Raw genomic sequence first — 23470 nt, 5'->3', positions numbered from 1 at the left:
GTTCGACTGCTGCCCTGGCCAGGACATTCTACAGATCTCTCACCAACTGAAGACGTCTGGTCAACGGTGGCCGAACAACTGGCTCGTCACAATACGCCTGTCACTACTCTTGATGAACTGTGGTATCGTGTTGAAGCTGTATGGGCAGCTGTACCTGTACACGCCATCCAAGCTCTGTTTGACTCAATGCCCAGACGTATCAAGGCCGTTATTACGGCCAGAGGTGGTTGCTCTTGGTACTGATTTGTAAGGATCTATGCACCCAAATTGCGTGAAAATGTAATCACATTCAGTTCTAGTATAATATATTTTTCCAATGAATACCCGTTTATCATCTGCATTTCTTCTTGGTGTGGCAATTTTAATGGCCAGTAGCGTAATTTGCGTTGAATTTTGCAGCATCAGCGGCACCTTTGAAGGTAATTGTGCCTACGTGTTTACACTGAAGTAAACTCACCAGATTAACGCAACAGCTCACACATCTTAATCATAACCCTTAAAAACGTGATATTTGACGAGAAACACGCTTCGTGATGGGACTCTGAACTGAGGGTGCAGACGATAAGTGGGGCTGGTCGAGCGCCAGAGGAGTGCAGCGAGACGCAGTTGCGGTTACCTTTCTGGACGTGGCGGAAGCGGTGGCTGTAGAGGCGGAAGGCTCGCGCATGCGCGATGAGCACGGTGCGCGCCAGCAGGTAGTCTGCGACGCCCGGCAGGTCGACGCGCGGCGCCAGCGCCTTTCCGTCAGCGCCCTGGTAGCCGCCCGCGAAAGTGCACGGGTCGTTGAAGGTCGTCCACAGTTTCACCTGCAAGCATGCCGACGAAACATGGCACCCCGCTAAAAGAGAAGGTGGTCGCTTTGGAGATCTGTACTGTGGTGTACTGGTGCCAAGCAGTCACATGATCCCCCGCCACTGACGACAATCAAAGCAGTGAAGTGTTCTGTATGCACCAGTCCGTTGTATCTAATCTGCTTATCGATTCAACTTAGAGATGTGACAAAATGTTGGAAAGGAGCTACCGTTTTTGGATGTGCCAGTAGAAATACCGTGAATTTAACCATCACTTACTTTCAACAAAGATAAAAAAAATTGTCATTTCCTGCACAAAAATTTTATTATTCACTTTACCGGTGTCAACGGTTTAAACTGTAGTCTCCAGGAGTTTGAAATAGCCTCAAGTCATAGGTACGCCAACTTCAAATAGGCATTAGGCCACATTGTCCTAAAAACAATCAGGAAGAAATACATATGTAAAAAAGACAGAACGAAAATTGAACAATTGTATGTATTATATCGTATATTAACTGGGGACCTAGAAACGACAGAGAGGTTCCGTCCCCAGCGCAGCCGCAGTGGTCCACAACCGCACAACGACTACCGCAGTCCACTTCACCCCTCCACCGCCCCACACCAAACCCAGGGTTATTGTGCGGTTCGACTCCCGGTGAACCTCCCAGGGAACGTCTCACACCAGACGAGTGTAACCCCATGTTTGCGTGGTAGAGTAATGGTGGTGTACGTGTTCATGGGGAACTTGTTTGCGCAGCAATCGCCAACCTAGTGTAGCTGAGGCGAAATAAGGGGAACCAGCCCGCATTCGCCGAGACAGATGGAAAACCGCCTAAAAACCATCCACAGACTGGCCAGTTCACCGGACCTCCACCCAAGTCCGCCGAGCTCATTCGTGCCGGGGTCCAGGCACTCCTTCCCATTCCGGAAAGCCGTGCGTTAGACCGCTCGGCTAACCAGGGGACTAAAATTGAACAATAGTGAAGTATAACAGCTGTGAACCACTACGTACCTTTGTTACAGAATTAATAAATAGAGTCACAAGAGAATACAAGTGATGAGTAGCAAGCAATAGACTATCAAATCCCAAATCATACAGTATATATGCGTAGAACATCAAGCGACATATGAATTACTTGAAGAGACTTTATCATGCTCATACATAAAGTAGGAACGCTAGTGTTTATAGAACCATAATAAAAGTATGCACAGTGGAAGTGCTAGTGTCCATTGAACCTTACAAAAGTAAAAAATGGTTCAAATGGCTCTGAGCACTATGGGACTTAACTTCTGAGGTCATCAGTCGCCTAGAACTTAGAACTACTTAAACCTAACCAACCTAAGGACATCACACACATCTATGCCCGAGGCAGGATTCGAACCTGCGACAGTAGCGGTCGCGCAGTTCCACACTGTAGCGCCTAGAACCGCCTTACTAAAGCAAATCAAATGTTTAAGATAAGCACATAAACAGTCACTTAAACCTAGTATCATTTTTTAAACAAACAGGTACAAAATTATCATTACATGAAAAGGGCGCTACATAAAAGCGGGTAAAGAGTTCTGTTTTATTGTCAGCTGATAGTGGCGCCATAGGCCAATGGTGAAGCGACGATTCGTTGAACCTTTCGGTACCTTGTAGATGAGGCCGGCTGCCGCATGGGAGTCCGCAGTAAACCCGAGTAAGAGAGCTGCAAGTAGTAGGCTGTAGTCAACATTTAAACAGTGTCTGTTATTGAAATATATGAAATAACATCGTCGTAGCTTCTGAACGGTTTGCGTTAGAAGGTTCAACCAATTGCACCGTTGTCCGCGGGGCATTAGGGGAATTAGTATGCGTATGCGAAATGAAGCCCACTTTCATTTGGATGGGTTCGTCAACAAGCAGAATTGTCATATTTTGAGGACTGAGAATCCGCATTTCGCGATCGAGAAGTCTCTTCAGCCTCAACGTGAGACTGTGTGCGGGGCAGTGTCCGTTCACTGAAAAATCGGTGCCATATTCTTGATGGCACGATGACCACCGAACGGTACGTAAAGATTTTGGAAGATGATTTCATCCCCATTATCCAAAGAGACGCTGATTTCGACAATATATGGTTCATGCAAGACGGAGCTGGACTCCATCGAATCAGAAGAGTATTTGATGTCCTGGAAGAGCACTTTGGGGACCGCATTCTGGCTCTGGCGTACTCAAAGGCCACTGGCATGGGCCTCGATTGGCCGCCATATCCTCCGGATCTGAACACATGCGACTCCTTTTTGTGGGGCTATACTAAAGACAAGATGCACAGCAATAACCTCAGAACCATTGCTGAGGCCATCGACAGCATCGATGTTCCGACACTTCAGCGGGTCATGCTACTCGCCTGCGCCACATCATAGTCGACCATAGCAGGCATATCGAACATGTCATAACCTAAATCCGAATATCTGTAGTGACGTTTGCCTGTTGAATGAAGTGTGTGCAGAGCGTACTTTTCTTTTTCATATAGTTCAATAAGTCACCTTGTATATGGGCTAGAGCAACGGGTTCTACAGACAAAGTGGATTTGTAAACACGGGACGGGACCTTTTGCACGCTTCCGTGTCGGAAGCCTCCACTCCCTGGCAACCCACTAACTTCTGTTTGCTGAAGAACCGCATTCGCCAGCCGGCCTTGTCTACAAGATACTGAGAAGCTGACAGATCGCCGCCTCCCCACAGGCCCTCGGCGCTGCCATCAGCTGACGATAAAACAGAACTTTTTACCTGCCTTGCTTAGTTCTCTTTACATGTAGTAACATTTTTATACTTTTTGTTTATTTAACATTTCATCTAAGGTTTAATTGCCTTTGTTATGCTTATGTTAAATATCTTATGTGGTTTTGTAAGGTTCAGTGGATACTAGCGCTCCCACTGTCGTAATTTTATAAAGGTTTTATGAACACTAGCGCTCCTACTTTCTGTATAAAAAAAGCACTCCGTCGTCAGGCCACGAGTGGCCTACCGGGACCACCCGACCGCCGTGTCATCCTCAGCGGAGTATGCGGATAGGAGGAGCATGGGGTCAGCACACCGATCTCCCGGTCGTTATTATGGTATTCTTGACCGAAGCCGCAACTATTCGGTCGAGTAGCTCCTCAATTGGCATCACGAGGCTGAGTGCACCCCGAAAAATGGCAACAGTGCATGGCGGCCTGGATGGTCACCCATCCAAGCACCGACCACGCCCGACAGCGCTTAACTTCGGTGATCTCACGGAAACCGGTGTATCCACTGCGGCAAGGCCGTTGCCGCTACTTTCTGTATAAAGATGATAAATGCTCTTCAAGTCATCATTATGCATATTGACAGTCTTTGTATATACTCTTTTTATATATGTATTTTTGCTGATTCTGTTTACGGTACCAACGTCTGATCCTTATTTGATGCCGGCTTACCTATGATTTGAGCCTATTTCAAACCTCTGAATAAGACAGTTGAACCCTAGAACAGTAATGCGGAGAAAATATTACATTGTTACTAAACCATCGTAAATCGTGCTACTCCAAATTTATTCAAATGAATAGCAGTTTAAAACTTATTCATTAGTTAATCACGAGTCTAGATCTCCAATGGTATACACACCAAATTAAGTACAAAATGTCCTGTTTTGCAGCCTACAGCATCGCAAATTTCACTAGGGATGAAGTTGAAACTGGTAAAATAAATCTAATAATACGTTGGTGCAGCTCAAAGCTTATTTTTATCTTTGTTGAAAGTATAAGCACTGCAGGTGCTGAAGTAACAGACAGACATGAAAAATATCATGATCGTTGTTTAGCACTAAAGATCTATCATCAGACGTGTTTTCAGGTTAAATTACAGAAATTGACGTCTGCTTAGTGTTTTGTTAACTCGCCAACAAGACTAATAGTAACATTATTTAGCTGCAGATGACAGGCTACTGGTACACAGTAAGATTAAGAGGGTCTTCCAGAACTCAACTATGTAGAGAATGAAGTAATAGCCACGACAGACATAAACTAATTTAGGCATAATTTCGGTTGAATAATTAGCATTTGCAACAACTTCGCACTGTACAGAACTAAGTTGCACGATTTGTTGGTTTATCAACTCTGGACTGTGCTACGTATCTACAAGGAATGATGTACCCATCGCAGCCATGTAACACATCGTAACAGCAGTGGTCGTTAAAAGAGCCTAACTGAAAGGAGTTGTAGATGAGCATCAACCTTTGCCAGTGACAGCTGGCTTCAAACCCGACAGAAATCGCAGATGCCAGTGAGAGCAGCGTTGTCTCAAGCAGTTTCCAAGTGAACATTCCGAGTGAGCTGCTCGCAATGGACATTTGTAGCCGGGTAACTTACGAAAGCCCGATGCTCACAGAGGCACATGGCGCAACACAGCTGATGAGAGGCGTGTAGTGTGGTCCAACGAAATGCGATTTCGCCTCCTTTTGAGGTATGCTAGATGTCGAGTCCATCGACACTCCAATGACGTGTTTAACCCACGATGTGTGCAGGGTGTAATTCACACCATAGGTGCTCATCTGATGTTTTGGGGGTGTTTATTGGTAATATTAATGAAAGAAAGTAATTTCCTGAATGATTCTGCCATTATTATAGATCTTTTGTGAATAATACCTTCTAAGTCGCTCAATATAGTTATTTATAAAGTCGTTTCGGCTGCTATCATATCATATATTAAGTTATAATCTACACTCCTGGAAATTGAAATAAGAACACCGTGAATTCATTGTCCCAGGAAGGGGAAACTTTATTCACACATTCCTGGGGTCAGATACATCACATGATCACACTGACAGAACCACAGGCACATAGACACAGGCAACAGAGCATGCAAAATGTCGGCACTAGTACAGTGTATATCCACCTTTCGCAGCAATGCGGGCTGCTATTCTCCCATGAAGACGATCGTAAAGATGCTGGATGTAGTCCTGTGGAACGGCTTGCCATGCCATTTCCACCTGGCGCCTCAGTTGGACCAGCGTTCGTGCTGGACGTGCAGACCGCGTGAGACGACGCTTCATCCAGTCCCAAACATGCTCAATGGGGGACAGATCCGGAGATCTTGCTGGCCAGGGTAGTTGACTTACACCTTCTAGAGCACGTTGGGTGGCACGGGATACATGCGGACGTGCATTGTCCTGTTGGAACAGCAAGTTCCCTTGCCGGTCTAGGAATGGTAGAACGATGGGTTCGATGACGGTTTGGATGTACCGTGCACTATTCAGTGTCCCCTCGACGATCACCAGTGGTGTACGGCCAGTGTAGGAGATCGCTCCCCACACCATGATGCCGGGTGTTGGCCCTGTGTGCCTCGGTCGTATGCAGTCCTGATTGTGGCGCTCACCTGCACGGCGCCAAACACGCATACGACCATCATTGGCACCAAGGCAGAAGCGACTCTCATCGCTGAAGACGACACGTCTCCATTCGTCCCTCCATTCACGCCTGTCGCGACACCACTGGAGGCGGGCTGCACGATGTTGGGGCGTGAGCGGAAGACGGCCTAACGGTGTGCGGTACCGTAGCCCAGCTTCATGGAGACGGTTGCGAATGGTCCTCGCCGATACCCCAGGAGCAACAGTGTCCCTAATTTGCTGGGAAGTGGCGGTGCGGTCCCCTACGGCACTGCGTAGGATCCTACGGTCTTGGCGTGCATCCGTGCGTCGCTGCGGTCCGGTCCCAGGTCGACGGGCACGTGCACCTTCCGCCGACCACTGGCGACAACATCGATGTACTGTGGAGACCTCACGCCCCACGTGTTGAGCAATTCGGCGGTACGTCCACCCGGCATCCCGCATGCCCACTATACGCCCTCGCTCAAAGTCCGTCAACTGCACATACGGTTCACGTCCACGCTGTCGCGGCATGCTACCAGTGTTAAAGACTGCGATGGAGCTCCGTATGCCACGGCAAACTGGCTGACACTGACGGCGGCGGTGCACAAATGCTGCGCAGCTAGCGCCATTCGACGGCAAACACCGCGGTTCCTGGTGTGTCCGCTGTGCCGTGCGTGTGATCATTGCTTGTACAGCCCTCTCGCAGTGTCCGGAGCAAGTATGGTGGGTCTGACACACCGGTGTCAATGTGTTCTTTTTTCCATTTCCAGGAGTGTATAAAACAGCATTCAGCGTCAATCTATAAAACCTGTTGAAGCAGTGTCAACCATTACTTAGGTACACTCTTTCGATGACCGTGAACATTCTCAGTGACCAAATGAAGCCCTTTCATCTACATCTTTGAGGGTATGGTTTGGATACTTCCAAGATAGCAACAGCCGTGTCCTGGTTTAATGAACTCTTAGGTGGCTTCTCGTACCTCGACGACCCTCTAAATCTTCCGGCATTAATCCCATAGGAAACGTCTGGTACTATTTGCAACACAGGGACACACGTAGCAACGCACATCTTCGCAATATGGTGGCTACAGGATAAAATCATAAATGAGTGGTTTCAGCAGGATATGGCATACCTGCAGACACTTTTACTCCGTACTTCCCAAAACTGAGTTCATTGTCAAGACTGGAAGCTGTGTTATACGGGATTACGGTGATGTCTCCTCGGGGTAACTAATTTGTTTGTCCAGTATGTTTACAAATATTCCGGAATATTACTGTGTGTTGACAAACAGATCTGTTACACTTCTGTATAAGTACTCGAATTTCCAGTATACTTCGTTAATTCAAAAAGTTTTGAGACTGGATTAAAAAAATTAAGACGGTAGTTTTAACGCCTCAGGTGTTCTACATGTCTTTCCCCCTCCCCTCCCCTCCCCTCCTCTCCCCACCCCACTTGAGTTCAACGAACAGAAGTTCACACAACTACATGAAACTGTCAGAAAAATTATTCTTTGGCGTGTTGCTCAACTCACGCGTTACATTGGCCTAAATGTCGGTTCTGTCGTCAAAGCATTGGTCCTTCATGTGAATTTCTGCACTTTGTTCTTTTCTGGTAGGTTCGTACTGACAACACCAAGCCTCTTCATCCGCGATGATTTTCCCACAAAAGAATGGTCCGCATTTTCCATTTCAATCAAGAAAACGCACGCGTCTACCTGACTTTATTTCTGTTCGGAAGTTAAGGTGTGCAGGGCAAACTTTGCACACACTTTTTTATGCTTCAAATATTCTGGAGAATGTCTTGAATACTTGATTTAGAGATGTTGCTCGATTGTGATTTGTGATACAACACTCTGGCGCACCTCCACTTAACACTGCCTGATCACAACTGACTGGCCGAATGCACATCATTTGTTTACAATTGTTAGTTCAACTTGGCGCCACAATAACTGTGTTGATGTAGCTTACAAGCATGGAATAAAATCTGTCTCGGAAGTTTTTAAACGGACGTTGCAAGTAATAGTTTGCCAGTTGACAAGAAATCATGTGTCACTTAAATTACAACTGCTGTAGCAGTCGGTATAAGTGAGAATCTAAAGAAGTGAACGCTGTATTCTTACATTGGAAGGCCACGACGTAGGGATCACAGATTTACTTCAAACTTTGACAACTTCAGTTGGCCATTAGAACACCACAATGTGAAAGTAGTAAAGTGCACTACTCTGGCAATTCCGAGAAAATCACCAGAGAAGTTTTACACGTCTAATATGCGGCTTATGTATCCGTGCGAAGGGGCCGACGGTAAGAAGTCATTGCCGCCAAGTTGTTAGCGTAGGCGCCGCACAGGATAGACAGGGGACGAGACGATAGTTCGAATACCGCCAACACTCATTTTTTAATCTGTATTTTTTCATCATTTGTCACATTATTTAATTTATGTGGTATTTGAAAGATAATATAATGAATAAACATTCGCGTGCAGTTTCATGAAGTTGTAGTGAATTCCACATGTTATTTGACTATTTAGTATTTGTAATTAAATTTTCAAGGACGAGGGACAGGCTTGGAAAGCCGAAGTCCAACCTCGACGAATAATGATGCAAATGGCGTTATTCATAATCAGTAATATAGTAAGTCACAATGTGTCAGACTACAAGAGTAATGTACAATTACTTGTCGGATATGCTCTTCACATCACACGTTGCAGGATGATGTTTGTCATACAGACATGTTGCTGTTGTTGTTTGTTGTTGTCTTCAGTCCTGAGACTGGTTTGATGCAGCTCTCCATGCTACTCGATCCTGTGCACGCTTCTTCATCTCCCAGTACTTACTGCAACCTACATCCTTCTGAATCTGCTTAGTGTATTCATCTCTTGGTCTCCCTCTACGATTTTTACCCTCCACGGTGCCCTCCAATGCTAAATTTGTGATCCCTTGATGCCTCAGAACATGTCCTACCGACCGGTCCCTTCTTCTTGTCAAGTTGTGCCACAAACTCCTCTTCTCCCCAATTCTATTCAATACCTCCTCATTAGTTATGTGAGCTACCCATCTAACCTTCTGTAGTCTTCTGTAGCACCACATTTCTAAAGCTTCTATTCTCTTCATGTCTAAACTATTTATCATCCATGTTTCACTTCGATACATGGCTACACTCCATACAAATACTTTCAGAAACGACTTCCTGACACTTAAATCTATACTCGATGTTAACAAATTTCTCTTCTTCAGAATCGCTTTCCTTGCCATTGCCAGTCTACATTTTATATCATCTCTACTTCGACCATCATCAGTTATTTTGCTCCCCAAATAGCCAAACTCCTTTACTACTTTAAGTGTCTCATTTCCTAATCTAATTCCCTCAGCATCATCGGACTTAATTCGAAGACATTCCATTATCCTCGTTTTGCTTTTGTTGCTGTTCATCTTATATCCTCCTTTCAAGACACTGTCCATTCCGTTCAAGTCCTTTGCTGTCTCTGACAGAATTACAATGTAATCGGCGAACCTCAAAGTTTTTATTTCTTCTCCATGGATTTTAATACCTACTCCGAATTTTTCTTTTGTTTCCTTTACTGCTTGCTCAATATACAGATTTAATAACATCGGGGACAGGATACAACCCTGTCTCACTCCCTTCCCAACCGCTACTTCCCTGTCATGCCCCTCGACTCTTATAACTGCCATCTGGTTTCTGTACAAATTGTAAATAGCCTTTCTCTCCCTGTATTTTACCCCTGTCATCTTCAGAATTTGAAAGAGAGTATTCCAGTTAACATTGCCGAAAGCTTTCTCTAAGTCAACAAATGCTAGAAACGTAGGTTTGCCTTTCCTTAATCTATTTTCTAAGATAAGTCGTAGGGTCAGTATTGCCTCACGTGTTCCAACATTTCTGCGGAATCCAAACTGATCTTCGCCGAGGACATGGAAAACATAAACTGAAACTTCATGCAAATACACGTGTTTTTATTATATTACCTCACAAATGCCATAAATTAAATAACATGACCAGTGATGAAAAAAATAGTTTGAACGGGAGGTGAGCCGCCACGTCATACAAGTTCGTCTTACGAAGCTCAAACGCTAATCACTTGACCACCAAGAAGTCTAACGTTCGGCACCTACGGAAAGTTACACAAGCCACTTAACAGACGTGTAAATCTTCTCTGGAGAGTTTCTCGGAATTGTCAGATTAGTGAACTTTACTACTTGTACACTATGTTGTTTTAATGTCCTATTAGAGGTGTACAAAGTTTCAAGTAAATCCGTGATTCCAGCGTCGTGGCCTCCCCTTGTTAGTAGGCCTATACAGGGTGTTACAAAAATGTACGGCCAAACTTTCAGGAAACATTCTTCACACACAAATAAAGAAAAGGTGTTATGTGGACATGTGTCCGGAAACGCTTAATTTCCATGTTAGAGCTCATTTTAGTTTCGTCAGCATGTACTGTACTTCCTCGATTCACCGCCAGTTGGCCCAATTGAAGGAAGATAATGTTGACTTCGGTGCTTGTGTTGACATGCGACTCATTGCTCTACAGTACGTAGCATCAACAGGTTAGTGTTCATCACGAACGTGGTTTTGCAGTCAGTGCAATGTTTACAAATGCGGAGTTGGCAGATGCCCATTTGATGTATGGATTAGCACGGGGCAATAGCCGTGGCGCGGTACGTTTGTATCGAGACAGATTTCCAGAACGAAGGTGTCCCGACAGGAAGACGTTCGAAGCAATTGATCGGCGTCTTAGGGAGCACGGAACATTCCAGCCTATGACTCGCGACTGGGGAAGGCCTAGAACGACGAGGACACCTGCAATGGACGAGGCAATTCTTCGTGCAGTTGACGATAACTCTAATGTCAGCGTCACAGAAGTTGCTGCTGTACAAGATAACGTTGACCACGTCACTGTATGGAGAGTGCTACGGGAGAACCAGTTGTTTCCGTACCATGTACAGCGTGTGCAGGCACTATCAGCAGCTGATTGGCCTCCACGGGTACACTCCTGCGAATAGTTCATCCAACAATGTGTCAATCCTCATTTCAGTGCAAATGTTCTCTTTACGGATGAGGCTTCATTCCAACGTGATCAAATTGAAAATTTTCACAATCAACATGTTTGGGCTGACAAAGAATCCGCACGCAATTGTGCAGTCACGTTATCAACACAGATTTTCTGTAAACGTTTGGGCAGGCATTGTTGGTGATGTCTTGGTTGGGCCCCATGTTCTTCCACCTACGCTCAATGGAGCACGTTATCATGATTTCATACGGGATACTCTACCTGTGCTGCTAGAACATGTGCCTTTACAAGTACGACACAACATGTGGTTCATGCACGATGGAGCTCCTGTACATTTCAGTCGAAGTGTTCGTACGCTTCTCAACAACAGATTCGGTGACCGATGGATTGGTAGAGGCGGACCAATTCCATGGCCTCCACGCTCTCCTGACCTCAACTTTCTTGACTTTCATTTATGGGGGCATTTGAAAGCTCTTGTCTATGCTACCTCGGTACCAAATGTAGAGACTCTTCGTGCTCGTATTGTGGACGGCTGTGATACAATACGCCATTCTTCAGGGCTGCATCAGCGCATCAGGGATTGTATGCGACGGAGGGTGGATGCATGTATCCTCGCTAGCGGAGGACATTTTGAACATTTCCTGTAACAAAGTGAAGTCACGCTGGTACGTTCTGTTGCTGTGTGTTTCCATTCCATGATTAATGTGATTTGAAGAGAAGTAATAAAATGAGCTCTAACATGGAAAGTAAGCGTTCCCGGATACGTGTCCACATAACATATTTTCTTTCTTTGTGTGTGAGGAATGTTTCCTGAAAGTTTGGCCGTACCCTTTTGTAACAACCCGTATAATCCGGCATCTCGTCGGACTGAAGGGTGGTGCCATGGTCTGAAGTGTCTAACATTATTTTTTTTTTCAGGACATTTCAACAGCATTCAGATGGATGGCTTCTGTGCGGCCGTCCATGAGTTGTCAGTACGCTAAGACGAACAACATTCCTCACTCTCAAATCCTCTAACCTCGCAGTGGCCCCTCAATCATCACTCTGCCTCTGACGCAAACGGCCACCATTAATTACGTTAGAGTTTTTCTTTAAAATTTGGGCCACCCCCACCCCCCTATTGATGAGATTTGGTGAGATGTGGTTGGACCCTCGCCCATCCCCCCTCACGTCGCCGGGTAAAAATAAGTACAAATAAAATTTTTAAAATTTGTTTTAAACATTGATTAAAACACTTCAATAAAATCATGTTTCGTTTACAAATTGTTTTTAACAAGTAATTAAAAATATTTTTTAAACACACCAATCCTAAGTACCGGTAACCTTCACTTGTTTTACTGATGAAAGACAACATTATTTGCAAGTTCCGTTGACCCGTATTATTACGTAGCTTTTCAGTCTCTTCATTAACACGATCACTAAGAGAACTCTTGTCGGTGAACTTTAGCTTAGCTTCCTTCCACAAACGCTTAACTTCCTACCCAGCTTTGGTTCCACAAGGAACCGAAGTGCACAGCGACTCTAGATTAATTAAGGAAGTTTTCTATGTGAGAAATCGTAGCGTAATCTGTGCATAGTTGAAAAGTCTTTTAAACAGTTAGCGGAAAACTATGACTTATTCGCGGCCGCGTCTGCACACTATCATCATTTCCTCATCGCAGCCGAGAAAGCTGTTTTTCTAAGTACTATCAGCAATTCAACACCAGTCCAAATTAGTTTGTCCCTCAGCGAGGACCCGTGATTATTTAAGATTATTGATGGATCTTTCAACAGCCACCGCATTTCATGATGCCAGGATATGTGCCCTATAGAACGTGAATCCAGCCAAATCAAACTCAAGACGCGATTCATTGTTGCGAAACTGGTTGTACCTTGATTCCGAAATAAATGGGGATTAGTAGGTACAAAGCAGGCCCTACAATTTTTCGAAAGATTTTACTTCAAAGTCAGAAAAGGTTTATGAAACTAAGGAAGATAAGAACATAGCAAGAAGCAGGATTTCACAGTACAAGTAAAGGAAAAATCGGAAATTTCTTCATTGTAATTCCCCCCTCCCCCCCCCCCCCCCCCCCACACACACACACACATATATATCTCGCGTATTGACCACGAGTAGAAAATTCGAGAAATTAGGGTCAATATAAAGGCTTACCGATAATCATTCTTCCCTTGCACTATTCGCGAGTGGAACAGGGTTGGCGAGATCAGATAGTGGTACCGAAAGTACTCTCCACCACACACCACTAGGTGGCTTGCGGAGTACAATGCAGATGTAGATGAATAAAGATGTAGAATGTTGACGACTAAAAGTTTTGAGAGTTTTCTCAAAAAAATTGAAGGCATTACTTTTCAGCGCATCCTCGCCTCACCTGTGAGGCGGGCAGAGATACTACAGTACACTTACACACCGAAATGAGTAGTTAGTGTATAACTAAATAATGGAATTAAGAAAAATCAATTTTAAGAAGTAAACAGCAGGAGATTGCAAAGTGGTTTTAAGAATTAGTGATAGAGTTTTATAAGTGGATCAGGAAAGAGTTCAAATGTTAGAACTATACAAGAACAAACCCTGTCGCCGAATTTCTCGAAGAGCAGCTCCGCGTAGTCGACGAAGTAGTCGGCGAGCACCGGGTTGGCCCAGCCGCCGAGGTCCTGCAGCTTCTGCGGCAGGTCCCAGTGGTACATCGTTACCTGCGGGCAGACACGGCGGCCGCTTACATTTCCGCTCGTTATTGTAACAACAGGCGCACGGGCGCCGCTAAGCCATTTCCGCCGCTCTGGTATCGCTGCGCACGATAATCCTGCTCGTTCTTTCTACCCGCACATTGCACTCTTTTCCACTGACCGGACGAACTGAGTGCCAAGACTTACCCGCATCTTACACGCATCGGCTGTAATGTCTACTATAAGTTGTCCAACACCAACCTAGTGTGCAACAGTTTAGCTCAAGAAGCATGTGCAGGTGTTGCAGCTGTGATGTCCAAACGGATGAAGACTTCAATATATTGTGTGGTCAAAATAGGAGGACTAAAATCAAGTGTGGTATTTTGGTAAGCTTAATAATGAAATCCATGTGCTATTTTCATAGCGTATCCACTGTATCAGTGTACATTTCATACCCACGGCTTCAGTTCATATGTAAGCGGCTCCATTGCAATATCAATACGACAGTAACGTGTACCTGTGGTAGTTATAGCGCATTCTTAATTCCAATTTACAAAACTGTATGGAACATACGAGTATAAAGAACAGCCTTTACCCAGCAGCTTAGCTCGCGTAAACATCCGACACATATACTGCACACATCTCCTCTTCCCCCCTCTCTGTGGTCACACCTTCCTCCCCTGTCTCTCTGTCTACCTTATTCTCACACCCCAAACTGTCCATCTCCTCCTCCAGACCCTCACTGTCTCTCCGTAGGCTCCTCCCCCTCCCTGTCCATCTCTGTATGTCCCTTCGAGCATATTTCCTTCTCCCACCCTCTATCCATATCTTTTATCCCTCCCCTCCCTGCCCATCTACTCTTCTTCCCCCCTATTTCGCCCACTCCTCCTTCCCCCTCTAGCTGCCTACCTCTTCCTCCCTGCATCTTACCATCCCCTCCTGCTCTTTTCTCTCTCTGTCCATCTACTCCCCCTCAACTCTCCCTGCCCCATTTCTCCATGTCGATTACTCCTCCCCCTTCTCTCATTGTCCATCTCATCCTCCTCTACTCCCTATCTACCTCTTCCTGCCCCCTCTCATTACACCTCCTCCTCCCCACCTCAACCTATTCATCTTCTCCATCACCTCTCTCACCACCAATCTTCTCCTACCAACTCTCCCCATCTATCTTCTCCTCCCATATCTTCTCCTCCCATTACTCTCTCTGTTTCCCTCCCTCTGTCCATCCCCTCCTTGTCCTCTCTCTCTCTGTCTGTCTACTTCTGTCCCCCTCTTTGTCCATTCCCCATACTGTATCCCTCTGTCACTTTCCATCCCCTCCTGCCCCTCTGCATGTCCCTCTCCTCTTCTGTCCATCTCCTACTTTTCCCAGCATGTCCATACACATTTTGTCTTTAAAACAGGACAATACTATTGCCACAACAGCACCGTTGTGTCAGGCAACGTAAACATCAGGGTCTTGAAAACAGTTTTTTCTGCCCCTGACATGTAGGCTACTCTCCAAAACTAGTCAATAAAAATGCCTGTGCTACACTAATACAAAACACCTGTAATGCAATGCAGCCAAATGTCAGGGGATGGAAAAACCATTTCTTGCTCGCGATGTGTATGGCACGCTGCAAAGCAGGTTACTAACAGAGGCTCATACTCTTCTCGAAATGGTTCAAATGGCTCTGAGCACTATGGGACTTAACATCTATGGTCATCAGTCCCGTAGAACTTAGAACTACTTAAACCTAACTAACCTAAGGACGTCACACAACACCCAGTCATCACGAGGCAGAGAAAATCCCTGACCCCGCCGGGAATCGAACCCGGGAACCCGGGCGTGGGAAGCGAGAACGCTACCGCACGACCACGAGCTGCGGACTACTCTTCTCACTTAACATGTCTGTCACGCAGGGAACCTGTATACCACAGGTCGGCGAAAACAAATTTTTTCCCGTATCTCTGCTCCTATTGGAGCTTGGAGAGTATAGCCCCTTCTCGTTCTTTCTACCCGCACACTGCACTCTTTCCTATTGACTAGACAAACTGAGCGCCACAACATACCCGCAACTTACACGCACCATCTGTAATGTCACACTTCTCTCAATTGTCACAGTATGACGGTTCCAACACCAACCCGGTGTGCACCAGCTTAGCTCAATCAAATGTGGTTGAAACTGATCCAGTGGTTTGGGTGGAGATCCTAAACACATGCACATGTGCGCACACACACACACACACACACACACACACACTGCTTTATAAGAATATACAATGCTGGCTTTCCCAGATGGTATGTGTGTCTTTGGTGATTTTTATTTTATGGGCATTTTGCTGTCATCCAGGGCACATTTCTGCATTTAACATTTCGCTTCCTAATGCTCGAGTCATCATCAGAGGCTATAAGGATTCAGATAGCATTTTCAAACTAAAACAAGCTCAGCAAGCCGAAGTGTTTAAAAGTATCCATATAACAGTCAGTTTGTGACATCATAAAACCCCAAAACATGTTGTGGAGCTTGTAGTGGGAAATACTTGGCGTTTTTGCCTCATTTAGCACCTAGGTTCACAACTTGTCTAATTTAAATTGTCCTTCTTTTCTGTTAAAGCGCTTTCCGTGCTTTTGAATTTCCATGGCCTCTGTGTACAGGGCTACCTGGGAAAAAAAGTGAAGTACACAAGAGAGGAGGAGGAGGAAATAAATTAAAATGTTCACGTTGAAAGGAAATGTGGCGTTATTTCAGTGATTGCAAATTCTAGTCAAATTTTCAAAGACCTTGGCTGTCAGTAGCTCATAGTTTCTGGTTAGCATTGTTGATTCTCGAACACAGAGGCCCAGGTTCGATTCATGATCAGACTGGGGATTGTCTCCACTCAGATCTCGTTGTATGTACTATCATCATTTCATCTCCATCAAAGTGTAAGTCGCTGAAGTGGCGTCAAACAGAATGACCTGCACCAGTGGCCCAACATCCCAGCTGGTGCCCCCTGGCCAGTAACGCAAGAAGCACACTCACTGATACAAAGAACTTGGCAGTGTGAGGTCACTTATCACTATGGAGTTGCACACCCTCTGGTGTGGTGGAATGCACTGATTCGGTTGGGAAGAGTATCATAAAGCGATTGTATCATCACCTGGTGGAAGCTGGCGCAAACCGTTGTAAAAGCTCCTTGATATCCTCGACACGGGGACTGGAAGAAAGTTAATGTCCGAGCTAGTCCCACACACATTCTATTGGGGACAGATCTGGGAATCTTACTGACCACAGGAACACCTCAGAATCTCGTAGACAGTTCAGAGACACACGTGCCAAGTGGGAACAAGCACCGTCCTGTTGAAAAACAGCACCACGATAATGTCGTTCAAAAATGGTTCAAATGGCTCTGAGCACTATGGGACTTAACATCTATGGTCATCAGTCCCCTAGAACTTAGAACTACTTAAACCTAAGTAACCTAAGGACAGCACACAACACCCAGTCATCACGAGGCAGAGAAATATACTATCGTACGGGAGGTGATACATAAGGACGCAATTGTGCCGACAGAGTGCCCCCAGTCACTACCATCCATGACCCGAAGTCATACCCGACAGGTCTCCACACCACGTCGTCAGGAGTAACACCACTGTGCTAGTCTCTGACTAATGGTGAGGGATGACACAGAATGTTACAGAGTGTCCATTTGTTCCCGGATGGCTGGTGTAAACGTAAACGAATTTCGATGTGTTTTGTGCACAATGTAGGGATCCTCCCTTGTGATTGTCCACTGGGACTCTGACGGGAGTATTCCTCCCCTCAAATTGCTCATGAAGTCCAACATTGGACCCCTGTCACATCCAAATGCCCTCTGGGAGCCATTCTACCTGTCACATAGAATTTCAATTCTAATCATGTACATATCTGCCAACGGTGTGTACATGTATGAAGTCACATTTGAGATGCGACCATGTTTTCTGGCGCTTCACTTTTTCTGTCTGACAGCGTAGTAATGATTGGATCTTAAAAAACCATATAATCGAAGAAACGAGTTTGGTATTTTGCCAGTCCCAGCGCACTATTTGCTGCTGCCGATTTATACGTGTTTCCGAGACGACAATTAATACTGATCTACTTAAGCTGAGTGTTAATGCTTCTTTTTGTGGTTCCTGTTTACATGAGCGTGTCGTGAAATTGTGTAAACAGTTCTACATGCTATTCTTTTTTAAGTTTGAAATTGGTATCTGAGTTTTTGCAACCTCTGATGATATATCCAGCATTTGGATACGAAACGTTAGGCACACAAAATGCCTTGAAGCACGGCCTATCGTCCGTAAAACAAAAATCGAAATATACATTTTAACTTTTCTTAAAACTTATAGTACAACAGTGAATTTTGTTGCTTTGTTTTATATAATACGCCACAAGTAAGTCCCATTTGTTGATTACAGCGTTATATCAGCACACGAAGTTTTCAAAGAGCGCACTTGAAGTTTGAAAGAAAGTGAAATGTGCGTGGATATTTCAGTACGTATCACAAATTTAATAAATAATTTAGATTATACAACGAAACTTAATCCTTAATCAAATACTTTACTTACATATTCTACAGAAAAAATGATGTCATCTATTGTTGCCAGTGGTTGAAATTAAACATGGACGTTAGTATTACAGGTTACAAAATGTAACTGAGTTACATTCTCGGAGACAAAAAACGACGTACCACGAAGGAATTATCCGAATGGGAATGTGGCGAACGTGTGCAGACAAAACCATGATTACAACTTTCGAAAAGTTATATCCTTTATTCAAGATATAGAGAGCTTCCCAAATTGAGCAAGTCTGCAACGCGTTGGTCCACCTCTGGTCCTTACGCAAACAGTTATTCGGCTTGGCATTGATAATAGGGCCGCTGGGTGTCCTCATTAGGGATGTAGTACCTAATTCTGTCCAGTTGGCGAGTCAGAGCGTCAAAATGCCGAGCTAGTTGCAGGGCCCTGCCCATAATGCTCCGAACGTTCTAGTTTGGGGAGACATAAGGCTACCTTGGTGGCCGAGGTAGAGCTTTGCAAGTATGAAGACAAGCTGTAGAAACCCTCGTCGTGTTCCGGTGGGCTTTATCTTGCTGAAATGTAAGCCCGGGACGGCTTCGCATGCAGATCAACAAAACAGGGCGTAGATCATCGTCGACATATCGCCGTGCTGTAAAAGTTCCGCAGATGGCAACCAAGGCAGTCCCACTACGTAAAGAAAGGCCATCCCACGCCATTACTTCTGGGCGTCGGGCCGTATGGTGGGCAACAGTCAGGTAAGCAGCCCACTGCCGTTTCGGGCGTCATCAGAAACGTCTTCGGTCAACCATCTCATTGACTCAAGTAGAATTATATCGGTGACGAGTCCCGCTTCAAACAGAGTCCCAGCGACCAGGGTGGACGTGTTTGGAGACACCCCAGACAATTGTGGGATACTAACATTGAGCTGTGCTGTGGCTCGCGTTGGTGCTGTTGGTAGGTTTCCACCCTCTGTTGGAGGCCAGACGGTATCGTTTAGATGGTATGGTTGCGGTTGTTTTTCTTCTTCAAAAAATGGTTCAAATGGCTCTGAGCACTATGGGACTTAACATCTGAGGCCATCAGTCCCCTAGAACTACTTAAACCTAACTAACCTAAGTACATCACGCACATCCATGCCCGAGGCAGGATTCGAACCTGCGACCGTAGCAGTCTCGCGGTTCCGGACTGAAGCGCCTAGAACCGCACGGCCACCGCGGCCGGCTTTTCCTTCTTCTCATGTTCACTGGCGCCACTCGGTTTGGCAAGCGTTGCCTGTCCGCTTGTGGCAGTAGCGGCGGTTATCGATATGTATTAACTGTTGCCCTATCTTTCGGGCGACGACATTATTTTTCTTGTTCTTGTGAGTGGGCCAGTTCAGGTGCGGAGGAGCCAGGTCCGCGCAGTGAGAGAACAAGCCGGGACCGCTGGCAGCGCGCGTGGACTGCCAGATGGAAGGGCTGTGGTGACGAGGGTGCACAACCTCGTCGTAACCCAGATCCAGCAAGCTTTAAGATGAGTGCATTTCCGCTCTAAACACAGTATTCTGGGGACGTAGGGCAGAGCACCGGTTCTGGCTTTGATGTATTGTTCCATCGTTGCATTTGGTTTATCGGACGTCACGTAGCTTCAGCAAGATTATCATTAGTTACGCTCGCGAAAGTGCTTGTTGCCGGACCTTCTCAGAGATCGATTCCTGGAGCACCGTCTGGATCAGTTGTGTTTTTTATTACCTTTTGCTGTTTTACAGCAGGTTTCAAAATTTTTTAATATTATTGCCGTTCCTGGCGAATAGGGCCTTCAGCCGTGATTGTGGTCATTTGCCTTAATATTCTAATATGGTATCTGTATTTTAGAAGTAAGCCTTAAAACCTTATTTACTGCCATTTCTGGCGTCTGATGCCGTCTGCTGTTTGTTGCGACTTGCTTTTAATATTTCTACCTGTAATTTGTAAGTTGAAGCGGATTTTAAACAATTCTTAATTTATTGCCATTCCTGGCGTGTAGGGCCTTCTGCCCAGATCACGGCTTGCTTTTAAAACATTATCTGTTGTATCTGTATTTAATGGTGATTTGCTAAATTGTAACTCACTGAAAACACTATTATTTACACTGTTGCTTATTCCTTCATTAATAACGTGTGGTATTGTTTATTTATTGTTGACTCTGGAATTACTAGTTTAAAATAAATTGTGTGTAATAGTAAAAGGCAACCAACAGTAACTGATTACGGCCCCGTCGACAGTCGTAACCGAACACTGCCTTCCCCTGACAACCAGGTCACAAACGTGACTGTCGCCCACCTTACAGCCCGTCATACAGGAGCGATGATCTGGGGTGTCATTTCATTTCGTAGCAGGACCTCTTTGGTTGTCACCCGCGGCAACCTCATAGCATAGCGATATTCGTCGACGATATTCTACGCCCTGTTTTCTTGTTCTTCATGCCAAGCCCTCATGGGCTTATATTTCAGCAAGATAAAGACCGCCCGCACTTCGCGAGAGTCTCTACTGCTTGTATTCGTGCCTGCCAAGGTCGCCAGATCTCTCTCCAACTGAGAACGTTTGGAGCACTATGGGAAGCGCCCTACAGGCATCTCGAGCTTTTGACAGTCTAACGCGCCGCTCTGACAAAACCTGGCACGATGTCCCTGGGGAGGACATCCAACAACTGTATAAATCAATGCGAAGCCGAATAACTGCTTGCATAAGGGCCAGAGGTGGACCAATGCGTTGTTGACTTGCTCAATTTGTGAAGCTCTCTCTTTCTTGAATAAACCATCCAAATTTCCCGAAATTGTAATCATTTGTTTGGCTATAGATGTACATAACATCTACCGATTTCCGTCCCATTCGGGTAATTCTTTCGTGATTCGTCATTCTTTAATGTATTTAATAATCATGTAATCTGCAATTGTAACGTATACTGAAGTATAGTACCACTAATACTGATGATTGAAAAGCATATAACAGAAAATGAGAGACAGAGACAGTTCAATTCAGTTCCCATAAATATGAGATGCAAACAATACAGACTCATGAAACTTCTTGGCAGATTACAATCCGGGACTTCTACCTTTCGCAGACAAGTAATCTACCAACTGAGCTACGCAAGCACGACTCATGACCCATACTCACAGCTTTACTTCCGGCAGTACCTCGTCTCCTAACTTCCAAATTTCACAGAAGTGCTCTTGCGAAACTTGCAGGGCTAGCACTGCTGGAAGAAAGGATATTGAAAAGACACGGCTTAGCCACAGCCTGGAAGCGTTCTGGAAACTTAGATTCATGTTCTGATAACATGTAGAACGTCTGTAGAATAAAAGGTTGAGTTTACGCTTATGCAGCTTGGAAACATGAAAGATGGTCACATGTTGTTTTTGTGGTCTTCAGTCGGAAGACTGGTTTAATGCAAGTTCTCCATCCTACTCAACCTGCTCTATCCTGAGTAAGCCTCTTCATCTTCAAATAACTACTTAGACCTACATCCTTTTGAAATTGTTTATTGCATTCATCTCTTGGTCCCCCTCCATATCTCTTACCCCCACACTTTCTTCCAGCACTAAACTGATGATCACTTGCTATCACGGAACGTATCCTATAAACCGTTCCCTTCTTTTAGTCAAGTTGTGTCACAAATTTCTTCTCCCTCCAATTCTGTTGAGCGCAGCCTCATTAGTTACATAATCTAACCATCTAATCTTCAGGATTCTAGCGTCCAATCGCGCTTCAAAAGCTTCTGTTCTCTTATTGTTTGAAATTTTTATTGTCCACGTTTCACTTCCATACAAGCCTACACTACAAACATAGCTTCGGAAATGACTTTCTAACACTTAAATCTACTCAATGTTAGCTAATTTGTCTCCTTCATAAACGCTTTTCTTGCTATTGCTACTTCACATTTTATATCCTCTCTACTTCCTTCATCATCAGTTATTTTACAGCCCAAATAGCAAAACTCGTCTACCACTTTTGGTGTCTCGTTTCCGCCTGATTTATTTATACTATTCTCCATCATCCTTGTTTTGTCCTTGTTAATGTCCATCCTATAGCCTCCTTTCAATACACTGTTCATCCCATTCAGCGGTTTTCCACGCCCTTTGCTACATCTGACAGAATTACGACGTCATCCGCAAAACTCAAAGTTTTTATTTTCTCTCCTGATCTTTAATTCATTCTCCAAACTTGTCTTTAGTTTCCTTAACTGCTTCGTCAGATGGTCACCTAACTGACGTGAACAAGGTCGAGGAATGGGATCGTAAGCAGATTTTTTGAAGTAACTATTTCAGTTACGTGATTTAGGGAAAGCTCGAAAAACTAAAATCAGAATAGTTGGACGCGTGTTTGGAGCAGACGCATGGCGATTGCGAGTCCGTTGTCTCGACCACAGATCCACCTGCCTCTGTACAAGCGACACAAACAGTTTTGCTGCGTGCGCTACCGTCGGCTTTCATCTGGTGAAGCAACAGGACAGGACAAACTTCGGCTTTCAGCCGACGCCACGCGGAATAATCGGCTTTCAGTTGTCGTCATGCGGAATAATCCCATAATTTCATTTCTGGTATAACACAAGCCATCCAACAGCACACTCACTTTCGATTTCGTCCTCACAATGGGACACAGGAATGGCCTAAAATCCCGCGTCAAATCTGCGGGAACTCCATCGCGCAGTCGCCACGTGTGCCGGTGTATACCGCGAGACGCATGGCTCTATATTACCAGCTAATGGAGTTCCGTCGAAATATCAATCAGTGCAGAGCTTCGACGATACAAAGCAGAACGCGATAAAGCCACCAGCAGTGGCGCAAACACACGCATGCCCTGCGAATTACTCTTGATGGGCAATGACTCGAAGCTCGAAGACCAGCCTGTTACGTGGTGTTTGCAGACTCACGAGGCACTCTTGATGTCACCGATCATCATCTCTATCACCTCCGCTTCCCGTCCAGTTCATAATTTTTGGTTATCCTAGGGAAGGGCGTAATACTCCGGAATGAACTGTTTGTGTAGTCGGTAGTTCCAATAACGACATTACCGACTTATGAAAGGACTTTCGTTCGTGAATCAGATAGTTACATAATGTCAGCAGGGGCGGACTGATATGAAAATTACCGAAAAATCACTCTGG

General features: G+C 45.1%; 1 protein-coding gene across 1 annotated transcript in view; it reads right to left on the bottom strand.

The window, feature by feature from the left end:
* Positions 1-23470, bottom strand: part of LOC126412279 (myrosinase 1-like) — a 205987-nt gene that overhangs the window by 54484 nt on the left and 128033 nt on the right. The window contains exons 5-6 of the mRNA XM_050081789.1: positions 13732-13854; positions 617-806 (exon numbers count right to left, since the gene is read on the bottom strand). Coding sequence (XP_049937746.1) covers positions 617-806; positions 13732-13854 — 313 coding nt within the window. The remainder of the gene's footprint in view (positions 1-616; positions 807-13731; positions 13855-23470) is intronic.

This window comes from Schistocerca serialis, chromosome 7 (assembly GCF_023864345.2).
Source record: "Schistocerca serialis cubense isolate TAMUIC-IGC-003099 chromosome 7, iqSchSeri2.2, whole genome shotgun sequence".
Lineage (NCBI taxonomy): Eukaryota > Metazoa > Arthropoda > Insecta > Orthoptera > Acrididae > Schistocerca > Schistocerca serialis.
Note: the sequence above shows the minus strand (reverse complement) of the source record. Positions and strands in the feature narration are given on the sequence as shown.